The 12,444-nt window shown below is 41.0% G+C and overlaps 1 protein-coding gene across 1 annotated transcript; it reads right to left on the bottom strand.

Moving 5' to 3' along the window:
* Positions 1 to 223: 223 nt before the first annotated feature.
* On the bottom strand, positions 224 to 11,940 carry LOC139473204 (arylsulfatase B-like). Its single transcript, XM_071255727.1, has 14 exons — positions 11,844 to 11,940; positions 9,816 to 9,927; positions 9,535 to 9,586; positions 8,037 to 8,140; positions 7,347 to 7,453; positions 6,908 to 6,972; positions 6,219 to 6,320; positions 5,273 to 5,336; positions 4,261 to 4,358; positions 3,632 to 3,768; positions 2,948 to 3,006; positions 2,478 to 2,601; positions 1,670 to 1,812; positions 224 to 632 (listed from the first exon to the last, which is right to left on the bottom strand). The coding sequence occupies exons 1-14, from the start codon at positions 11,938 to 11,940 to the stop codon at positions 454 to 456; spliced, it is 1,443 nt and encodes a 480-aa protein (XP_071111828.1). The 3' UTR covers positions 224 to 453.
* Positions 11,941 to 12,444: the final 504 nt, after the last annotated feature.

Here is a 12,444-nt window from a genome sequence, read left to right as displayed (position 1 = left end):
TCTGTGTGTGTGTGAGAGTTCGTTCATTTCACGCTCAATTTTAGCCAGTAACTAAATTATAGATGCACAGACGATAACTGAAATCACTGCTGTTATGTATTGCTACAGTCGCATATAACGGCACTCCGTTAGTACATTGAACATTTAAAGCAACCCACACTGATTAATGATAAAGCAAACATGCGTGTACAGAAAACTACGTTTATAACGCCCACGATTACTGACGGATATGACGAACTTATTTGTTTGTCCTGACCATTTGCTGTACATATTCTGTATATGCTTATAACGAACTACGGTTATAACCAACTAAAATTAGTGGTCCCTGTGAGTTCCTTATAACCGTAGTTTACTGTATGTATATTCAGATTGCAAACATGTTTTGATGATGAAGGCTTGTACGTCTTGTTCAAGCTTGTTACGCGACATGAAGAATTATGAAGAGACACATTCTTAGAGTTTGCACCAGCCAGGCGTCCAAGCGTTGCCATAATTACTGGGGTTGGACTGTGGATCGGGGTCGGGGAAGTTGGGAGGTACCATCTGCTTTCGGTACTCCAGAAGGCGAGACTTCAGCTTTGCAACAACGTCTGGTAGTTGGGAGGACAGGTCATGTCTCTCTGTAGGGTCCGCTGGAACGGATACAATCATTGGTGAGAGCTTGACTGGGTCAAGTGATCGATATCGTGAGCATCTAGCTACGCGAAGTAGGATGACATCGTTCTAGTATGTTATTGTTCAACAATGAATGTAACTGTGTTACATTGTTTCTGTTATGATTCGGTAGACGTTCCTTGAATTGTATTTGGACAATGATTATTCTCCAGGAAGTTCTATATTTAGATGCTTGTGACATCAGTAAACTCCTGGAATACCGTGGACTTGTATGGAATATTTTGTAATGTTCTAATGCCGCTAGACTGATGATGGCAATGTGTAGAAAATTCCATTAGTTAGTTAGACTGTATATAAGGGGACAAGGGCATGCCTCTCGCATCTCTCACACATATCATCACATCAAGGCCGGTTTTCGTGTGAGGATCGCTCATCACACCTGATTCCCTGCCTGGGCCCGTCTCGGAAGCTTGACGGCTGTCGCCGCTGGGCGAATATTATCACCGATTTTTGCAATCACCACTGTATTTTCGTATTTGATACTGACCAATGCCATCATATTATACACTGCCACCGAATATTGTACTACCACTCTATTGTGTACTGTCATTGTAATTGCTGTGCAGTAATTTGTATTGATTTGTAAACCTAGTTAATTTTGTAACACATTTGTTGATTTGTATATCACTTGTTGTTTGTTTGTTGGCTTCGTAATTCAGGCCACATGGCCCCTAGTACATAGTACATTAGGTCACGTGTCCAGAGTATTACATCTCTGTCGATATCATTTTCATTTTAAATAATTTACATATATAAATAAAGCTATCCACCGTAGTACATTAATATCACAGGAATTAAATAAATGTGCAAACGTAGTATTACCTTTATACTATTTCTGTAATGAGGTAAAAAAAAGTATTTCTCAAGTGAATATATTTCTTACATACAATATGACATGGCATTCATCCTCTACTAAATGGAGGTATTATTCTTTATATATAGATCTGTATGAAATATATTCATTTGGGTGATGATGTGATAATTAAACACGCACCTATTACATCAAATAACTGTTCTTTATCAGGGTCAAGGTCATATATTATTTCTTCGTATTTATCATCTTCAGTGTTGTTCATGGGACGGTGCCAGCCATCTTGCTGTCCAGGGTAACCAAGCAGCAGTTTGTAATTGCCCATCCTTAAAAAACCCAACACAAAACATACAAACATACTGCAAGATATTTCGCAAAGTTGCAGAGTTGGGAGCTTAATTAATTGAAAAGGCGCACGCCTTACGTCTATTGTGGGGTCAACTGACTTGACGAAGGTAGTATCCTGATTGCGGACGACAGGTTTAAAAAATTGAGGAGCAGTTTACTTTATCATATGCTTAATTTTCAATTGAAAGCATCTTAAGTTATCTTAATATATCATACTTATATAAAACAATGAATTGTACCGGAGCTTAGTTAGCACTAGAATACTTCTGTACGTTTATATTTCTAAAAAATAATTCGAGTTCTAACTTTGTCAAATAAAAAAAATGTTTTCGCATAACAAACAACTGTTCATGGCTATGTCAGACATCTTATCTTATCTTTTCGGCGCAAATTTTCATTTCAAACATGGTAGGGATCATTTGCTTGCAAATTCATTTTTTTACCCTAGCTTTGTACCAATTTATATTTACACAAAACTACCCTGCCATATATTTTTTTTACAAACTGCTACAGGAATTAGTGCTGGTTAAATAGACATAACCGAATATAGTTCTTTCAATTTTCTATGACACAAAACACGAACTCGGTATACTTACTTTTGCCTTGATCTACTTACTTCCTGTGATATATTTCAGTATCTTACCTGATGCCAGCCTGGCCTTCTTTCGGTATGACAAGGTAGTCCAGATTGTAGATGAACTCGGTTCTCTTGGACGGGAGGCCATTCCGGATAGAGTCCCACTGATCTATCCCGTCTCTGTCGGTCACTGCATCATATAAACACACAGTAGCTTTACTGTGACAAGACGGATCATCGTGGGTACATGGCTGGATGTTTCAGTGGATGGGAACTAAACAAGGGGCAATAATCATCATTGGTGGTCAATTTAATATTGACGATTGGATTGGAACGGTTCCATTTGGATCTGGGGAAGTAACATGACATTGTAGACATTTGAACTGACGCGAGATTCATGGCAGGACAGCATGTTAAAATAGACACTGCACAAACCAACCTGTAAGCCCTGTTCAGAACTTGAATACTTACTGGCAAGACTATTTTGTTTCATTAAGTATACACATACATTTTACACAGTATGTTATCACAATTACCCGGCGTTCCTCCGGCGGCGGAAACCAAAGTCGGTAGCCAGTCTACAGCGTGGATCATTCTAAACAGAAAGTAACGCTGATTATTTAAAAAGAGACGTGAGGGAAAGTCTAACTACATTCTCGTTTAAAACATGACTTCAGAATCATGTAACGTATTAAAGTAAATGCGTATTTATATAACTATTTGACTCTATGTTGGTTTAAGTGGACGCCATTACACATCTCAGGATGACATAGACCATTGTACAACACTCACACCGACCAGCAACATACATGACACCAACCAGCAACATACGTGACATCAACCAGCAGCATACATGACGTCAACCAGCAACATACATGACGCCAACCAGCAACATACGTGACATCAACCAGCAACATGCATGACATCAACCAGCAACATACGTGACATCAACCAGCAACATGCATGCCATCAACTAGCAACATACGTGACATCAACCAGCAACATGCATGACATCAACCAGCAACATACATGACATCAACCAGCAACATACATGACATCAACCAGCAATATACATGTCGTCAACCAGCAACATACTTGACATCAACCAGCAACATACATGACATCAACCAGCAACATACATGACATCAACCAGCAACATACATGACAGGCTGTTTTCACAATTCAAGCTATGTAATTGTATTCTTTAGAGGTTATCTTACCCATCATACGTGTAGCCCGTCTTCTGGAGTCCCGCCCCAGACATGAACGCCGTCACCCTCGTACCCCCCTCCCACAGAGAGTGCTTGCCTCCTCTCAGGGGCCAGTTGTTGCCGTGACTGAATATCTCCCCTCCGTTCTGCAACAACACACATCCAAGGTACATGTCAACACTTACAACTCAAACCACAATGTACAACATGTCATTCAGTTTTTGCAAAATGCCAACAACAAATAATATCATAATAATATAACAAATAATATATATGGAATATGGAGTATAAAGGGCTCGGGATCTTTGACATGGTATCTTATCCGAATTGCGTAGATCGATTTTCATGATGTCAATCACTGGAGTGTCTGGTCCAGACTCGATTATTTACAGACCGTCGTCATATAAACTGCTGTGTGAGGCGTTAAACAACAATCTATGCTGGTCGTAAAGGATCTACTAAATGGATCGACGGGTCAAGCTCGGTGACTTGGTCATGTCATCGTACATGAGGTTGTGGGACGTTGCTCATGATATCAATCACTGTTTTGTCTGGTCTATGATAATGTACAGGCCACTATCATATAGCTAGAATATTCAGGGTTCGGCGTTGAACAACAAACAAAGGGAGTCACGTACATCAGCTGTGAGCAGGAACAGCGTGTTGTCATACAGCCCTCTCTCCTTCAAGGCGTCAGTCACGTTCCCTATAGCTTCATCAAGGGCATTCACCATGCCTGCAATGTTGTAAATATCCTCATAAAGATGACAAACGCTAACAATATACATGTACAATGGCATTTGTCGTATCAACCTGAATCACTGCACACGGTTTGAACAAATATGAAATCTGAACGTCCATGATACACGGTCATGTTAAATGAGTAGGTATATGCAAATCAACATCTGATTGGTTCATGAGCAAGTCATCCCATCTGATTGGTTCATGAGCAGGTATATGCAAGTCATCCCATCTGATTGGATCATGAGCAAGCCATCCCATCTGATTGGATCATGAGCAAGCCATCCCATCTGATTGGTTCATGAGCAAGTCATCCCATCTGATTGGCTCATGAGGAAGTCATCCCATCTGATTGGTTCATGAGGAGGTATATGCAAGTCATTACATCTGATTGGTTCAAGAGTATGTACGGTATATGCAAATCACCTCCAACATGTGTTTTCACTTGATAAAGGATCTGGCTTCCTGTCCTGTCTGTTCCACTGTATGTAATGCATACCTCGTTATCCTCTGTTTGGTCGTCATCTCGAATCAGTTAAACTAATTGCGTACTATCATATCAGTATGTCTACTCAAAGAAGTAGTGTGTTAGATTTAAACGCCGCCTGAACATTATTTTTTGTTCATATGATAATGCGCTAGTTTTAATCAATGGCAGGAAGCGGGTAGTCGGCGTCAACGTGATTGGTGAAACCGATCAGCTCGGGTATAGTGCTGTCACCAAGGATCATAATCGTTATGAATCTGAGATTGGAATTAAACCATGACCAGAGAATCCTGGTACGTGTAAGGGACGTAACTGTACACAGGGAGATGCAACATGGAAGATCACAGGGCGACCCAAGAAGGCTTACATCAAGGTTATCATGTATTGGCTGGTCATATGTCTCAAGGACGGTTAATACTCACCACTGAACACACGCCTTCCCTTATTCACAACATGTGGGAACCTATCTTCATATATCTTGGGGACCTGCAACATAGTGGCGTTCAGATTATACTGATTGTGAACAAAATATGCATGCAGGTGAAAACATCTATTCATATAACAGGTGAATTACATCTACAAAATATGACAGGCGAATAACATCTATATAATATAGCATGTGAATATCATCTACGTACGTATATTATATAACAGGTGAATAACATATGTGTCATATAGCATTTGAAAACAACCCATCAATATTATCATTCAGCAGCTGATTAACACCAGTATCAGAAAATATGTGAACATCAATATCACATGACACATCCATATTCATATACATTCCCCCAGAAACATATTTTGTACAAATATAAAATACATGTATGAACACGTTTCATCTAAACAAAGGAAAGTATACACTTGAAATTTAAATCTGCCCAAATAATTACAAACGTCATCAAAACCACATTAGGCTGAAAACATTCGTCGAAACACAACTATGATACCTGTATCAAAGACATCACCGAATAACCATTTTCGTTTGTTATATTTATAGCTCCTACCTAACATGTTTTTATAGTTTATTTTGCCCGCCAGTTTATATAGGCACCAGATATTAAACTAGCTTTGTTTATATGCAACGTAATCTGTATAAGGTGGTTGTTGGTACTATCGGTGTACTTTGTTCCACAGGACAGAGAATTTCCAGTTTGGGTAAACGTTGTAACTATTATGTCTCTTAGTAATAGGATAATCAAATATCGACTGCTAGATCGAACTACATCACAAAAGCGGAGCTATCAGTAAATTGTGACCAATCGACATGAATCTTGCCATGACTGTTAGTTGGGCAGGTGGAGTGTCACATGACAAGATGTTCCTGAACTGTTTCCTCTTCAGCTGGCGTTGTACCAAGCAATGTCTCACCTCTGTCGGGGAGTGAACGTTCTGGAAGGGCAGATACAGGAACAGTGGTTGGCTCTTGTCATGGGTGTTGATGACGTCAACGATCTTCTCTGTGAACACCCACTGGATCGGGAGAGGAAGCAGAAACAAGTGGTAGCATTAGTACAGATCGAACCCCCACTGACAGCAACATGCCAGTCTTTCTGTGGACAATACAATGGGCCTGATTTTGATCGGTAGAGGCCCCTTGTCTACTTGTCTAGCACCAAACACTTCTAGGTCAGAAGGAAAACAAAGTGACAGAAGCGATGGACCCGTGAAGATCCGGGGTAGAATAGGTCTTCAGCAATCCATGCTTGCCGTAAAAGGCGACTAAAGAGATCGGGTGGTCAGGCTCGTTGACGTGGTTGATGCATGCCATCGTATCCCAATTGCGTGGATCGATGCTCATGATGTCAAAGGCTGGATTGTCTGGTCCAGACTCGATTATTTACAGACCGCCGTTTTATTGCTGGAATATTGCTGAGTGCGGCGTAAAAACGACACACAAAAGAACAAATAAAACCAGCGCGATGTGACTTGCCACGTTGATAGACCCGATTAAGCACATTACTGATATTAGACTGAAGATAGATATCACCCAGAATGACGTTTAGATATCCTTGTATTTAACTCTTAAACTTAATGCAACATATGTAAACCAGTCTTACCGCTGAATATGTCCCTTGGTAATCCCATTCCGCTTCCTTATTGTTCCTGAAGTCTAAAAACCCGGCTGAAACACGTGACACGTGACGATATATGTAAACATGTGAATCTTTTGACTTGTACATTTGTTTCCCGTGCTAAGTGGATGGAAATAAACGTTTATTTTAGTTTTCTCAGTTGGTTTGATAATTAATTTGATCCTCCAAAAGACAAAAGTGCAATATATACCGCGTAGTGAAAGAAATAGTAGACCACACCAATGACTAGACAGACAAGTCAAGTGTGTATCCGGATCAAGTGGGATTCAGGTGGTACAAGCCCCGCCCCCTTTTCAGACACTTTGTGTGTCGACCTGTGTCAGTCTGTCATGTGGTTTGGTTTACTTCCTGACATGGGTAGAACACATACCCCCATTGTGGATGAGTTTAGTGTTGTACTTACAAATATTATGCAAGTAATAGTCCTCCAATGCATTATAGTAGCCGAAGAAAGTATCGAAGCCCCGGTATGTTGGTGTGCATCCCCACTCACAGAAACCCAGGTGCCATCTGGAGTGGACAATGTGTCACTTGTCAGACTGTTGGATATTACATGGAACCTATTCCAAACATCTCTGTATTAACATTTCGATGGATCTTCGAAGTATTTTGAATGATGTGGTTGGAAATTCTTGTGAGTATTCTTACTAAAGAAAACGAAGCATTTTCAAAGTATACGATTAATCAGTGTCACGTTAACGTAAATTTTGCTATGTTCATGATAATGAGTTTGGTTTGTCCCTTATTAACAGAATTCATTATGAGTGAGAGCCAATTTAAACAGTAAACAGAAATATTAGAGCCTGTGAGAGGTAGACATTTACCACTTTACCAAGGATTATAATCGGAGTGAAACTGGGTTCGAGCCCACGATCTTGGCACGGTAAAGAACAATACCCCCCCACCCCCACCCCCCACCACCACCCCACCCAATTCTCACTGATTGCTTAATGAGTAAAGAATGAGACATATGGATATAGATGTCTTCAATATAAGATTCGGGAAAAGTCAATCATTCCTTATCATCTTAGCCAAAGTCATTTCGTACTTGTTTGACGTGATTGTTGGGGAGGTGTTAAGATTATGTACTCACTTGCCAACCATGTGTGTGGCGTAGCCGAGTTTCTTCAGCTCTTGTGGGATGATGGTGTAGTTGAGGGGCAGGCAGACTGATTGTTTAGCTCCAATGACTTGATGCTGGAAAGGGAGGTTACTCTTACCATATGCCCATTGGATAGTGTCAACTGTCCCGTACATTCTCTTCCGTTTCGTTCGTTTGCCATCAGTAAATCTAGCCCAAACCTTAGTTGTATCTCGTGGGGATAGGGATGAGGGATGGGCAGAGCCAGGGATGGGTGTGACACCATGTGTATCGTGTTATATGATCTGGACTAACGTGAGGAGGCTCATGTCAACTATCACGTCAACTATCCTAGTTTCGTTCGTGCTAAATCCAGCCAAAACCTTGGTTGTGTCTCGTAGGTATACCACATGACAACACGGTCATGGTGTCTGCCACAACTTACTTTCCCACCATGTGAGTTGCGTATCCTAACTTCTTCAGCTCTTGGGGTAGAAGTGTGTAGTTTAGTTGGAAACACACAGCCTGGTTATGACCTATCACTTCGTGCTGCAATGTGAGATAACTCTCAGTCGACCAGGTCAGATGACGTCTCGTGTGTGACGTTTTATACCGTTTTTTGGTAAAGCTCATATCTATATTTATCTATTCATAATAGCTACTGGAGTCTAACGATTCTTGTATTATCATATAATGCATAACAAATGTAACTAGAAAAAAATATTATAAAAGAATACATTCATGATATACTTACAAAAAACAGTGACTGTGCTTCATTTAAAATTCAATAATGTATTCTGAAATTAAATTAACTTTCAACACATATTCATGAAGACATCTTCTTGACTCCAAGGTAGTGATTCACATTTTGCACGTGCATATAATCATACGGATTATCAATTCTTATAACATTTACAGCACTTCATATGAAGCACGGTCCCTTTCTTCTGCTGCTTGTATATAATATTTAAATAATATTATTGATACATAATAAAATATTGTATAACTTTATACTACAGATAACTCTTTAACGATAATTATAAGTGCCTGCATTAAATAGTTTTAAGATCCCTCAAATACGTCAGTCTGGCTCGGATGGTCAAGTTGCCTCCCTTAGTTGTGACATGATCATCTAGTCAGTGGTTCGAATTACACATACATGCCAAGGAGGATGTAAGTATTTTAAATCCTTTTCAGCTTTCCTCCAATATTATGCTGGCGCGCCATGTTACAACATACATACTGTTCAACGAAACTTAGCATATAACTCATTCACTCACTCCATTGTTATCACCAAAGTGATAAACGTCTAGGACCTGCATCACTTCAGGGGACGGTCGGGTAGCCTAGTGGTTAAAGCGTTTGCTCGTGACGCCGAAGACCCGGATTTCATTCCCCACATGGGTACAATGTGGGAAGCCCATTTCTGGTGTCCCCCGCCGTGATATTTCTGGAATATTGCTAAAAGGGGCATAAAACTATGCACTCACTCATTCACTCACTCACTTACCTGAAGACCAGATTTGAAAGGGAAAACCGCAGACATAAATGCACTTCGGGAGCTGAAACATACAGACACTCGTCATGTGCAGTGAGTTTATTATGAATTACTGTTTTTTCTGTGTGCTGTGAATCGAAGTAAGAGTTTTGAAATTCACCATCAGCGTTTGTAAAGAATCGTTTGAACAGTATCTGACTTACTTTTGCCCGACAGTATATGCTGAGTTCAACATGTTACATTGGATGAACTGTTTGAATATTCTTGAGAAATAGACGTTGAATGACACTCACGGACTGCACAGCGGCTGTACATAGTTCCTGTCCAGTATCACACCATCTCGCGCCATTTTGTCCATATTAGGGGTAAGCATGTCACCGTTCCGGAAGCCAACATCGTTCCAGCCTGCAACAACAAACATCTGCTGACGGACCTCTGTGTTTGATAGCTCTATATGTATATTAACACGACAGTTGCTTTTATGTTACCCTGGTTTGTAAAAACAACAAGATGAAAATTGTAGACTTGGATAGTTAAAATATTATATTTTGTCATATTATATGTCTACCGAAAGAGATTCCACTGGGCCTTTAAGACACAATAGCAGTGATAATTATATGAATGGATCACTGAAAATCTGTGATGACACTAGGTGTTCACGCAAAGGGGTAAGGATGTCCTGCCCGACTGGCAGCACCCGCCACTAACAATGGCTGAAGAAAATAGAAGCTTTCATTGCTTGAACCTGCACAACAGTCATCCTGTTTTATGAGGGACAAGGGTGGTCCAGTCGTCTGGGGCGCCGCAATTCACTGTAGAGTCCCTTGGACACCCCAAACACCTATGACTGTGGGTTCAAATCCCTGTTTGCCCCGATTATGTTTTTAGTTTTGTCAGCACCAAACCTATGCTCGTGGGTTTCACCTAAGTGGTAAACGCCTGAGCCATACATCGCTTCATGGTGTCCTCCCACATGAAGCTGACACGCTGATATAAAGGTAATACGGCCCAAAGCGGAGTTAATTCCCTTACTCACTCCTGGTATACGAGGATGGCTTAAGGTTACAAAATAATCTTCTCCTATCATGATGTCCTGGGTATAAAATATAAATAGGAAAACATATTGGACCCCTTAGTGAATTCCACAATCAATGACAGCATTGGGTCCTACATCAATGAGGGACCCGTGGAGGTAGATTAGGTGTTCAGCAAACCATGCTTGCCGTAAAAGGCGACTATGCTTGGCGTAAGAGGCGACCAACGGGATCGGGGGGTCAGGCTCGCTGACTTGGTTGATGCATGTCATCGTATCCCAATTGCGTGGATCGATGTTCATGATGTCAATCGCTCGATTGTCTGGTCCAGACTCGATAATGTACAGACCGCCTTCATATAGCTGCAATATTAGTTAGTGCGGCGTTAAAGAACAAACAAACAAACAAACAAACAAACTGACATCAATGAGGTGAATCAGGATGGTTTCCCAGGACATTCGCCCTCTAAAGACCTACAGGTGGAGATAGCACCATGACGTCAAAAACTGATTATACGGGTGACGACATAGGACATATCACCAACAGTGTACTGAAACAATCGGACACTGGCGAAGGTTACTGAACCGGTGCACTTTAAATCTGCCAACAGGCAAACGCAACCTCTGTCCGCAACGTGCCGTCCTAACACAGGTCAGTGTCACGACCTCTGTCCTCTGTCCTCATGGTCCGACAAACACTGTAGCCATGTTTCTCATTGCTTACTTCGAGCGCTGCATCAGTCTCATTTCGAGGTTAATACTGGCTGGGGTATTTTCAGAAGGGCAATATATCCTGTAGTATTGACAATTCCTCCAAGATCTGGATACGGCCATGCCACACCTGCGTGGCTGCAATGGGCTCCGAATAATTAAAATGCTGCCCACTACGGTGTTAATGACAACTCATTTACCCAATTCACTCAATCAAGCCACTGGTTCGGCCGTAATGACTGTTAACTAACCAAATCTATTAGCTATTATGTCGTGCAGAACTACGTCAGTCTGAAAACTCAACATACACTGTAGGGCAAATTAAAGTATAACATTGGATATCACCAAAAGATTCCAAACATTAACAAACGTTTAGGCTGAAAACAGTAACCGAAATACTTCAAACGTGAGGTCCAAAATACCCGTATCAAATACATCAACATTTGATTCATTTTTAGCCACCAACAAGATCGATGTATACTTTGTTTGCCTGACAGTTTGTCTTGTGTTTCGAGATAGTCGAAGAAACAGTTACAACTAACCCATTAGAAAAAGGTTTATCTTTCATAGACTTTACCTAGATCATCCGCGACGATGAATACAATATTGGGTCGCTGTGCGAGAACACCGCCGATGAAGGCGAAGAGTAGGGCTGCTACTGTTGTCGACATCATAGTAACTTCGCCTTCAGCATCCCGTCTCAACTACAATATGTCTGGAAACGTTTTCACAATATCTCGGGACTTGATATGGTGTTATCGGGGCAGACAGTCATATTATCAAGTGCAATTACAGGCTACAAATCACCTGATATAGGGACGGTGACAACCTTGACATGTGTGAAATCGGCAGAGATAACACGCCATATTAACATGGTTCAAAGGGGGTATTTAGGTCGGTGCTACACGTTTATTTTTCCTGTCGTATGCAGCAACTCTTCGACAATTACCCAATTTAATATATTAATTTATAAGGGCTTGGTTTGGTGTGTTTCTTTACGCCGCACTCATCAATATTCCAGCTATATGACGGCTGTCTGTAAATAATCGAGTCTGGACCAGACAATCTAGGGATTAATATCATGAGCATCGATCCACGCAATTGGGATACGATGACATGCATCAAGTCTGCGAGACTGACCACCCGATCCCGTTAGTCGCCTTTTACGACAAGCATTG

This window comes from Haliotis cracherodii, unplaced genomic scaffold, assembly GCF_022045235.1.
Source record: "Haliotis cracherodii isolate W230 unplaced genomic scaffold, xgHalCrac1.p SCAF_27, whole genome shotgun sequence".
In the NCBI taxonomy this organism is placed as follows: domain Eukaryota; kingdom Metazoa; phylum Mollusca; class Gastropoda; order Lepetellida; family Haliotidae; genus Haliotis; species Haliotis cracherodii.
This window is presented reverse-complemented; position numbering and strand designations above follow the sequence as displayed.

Coding starts and splice junctions, on each gene's coding strand:
- LOC139473204 (XM_071255727.1), bottom strand. CDS start 11,940: ATGATGTCGACAACAGTAGCAGCCCTACTCTTCGCCTTCATCGGCGGT. Junction 9,928..11,843: donor CATCGTCGCGGATGATCTAG/GTAAAGTCTATG, acceptor TTGTTGTTGCAG/GCTGGAACGATGTTGGCTTC. Junction 4,359..5,272: donor GGGAAGGCGTGTGTTCAGTG/GTGAGTATTAAC, acceptor ACAACATTGCAG/GCATGGTGAATGCCCTTGAT.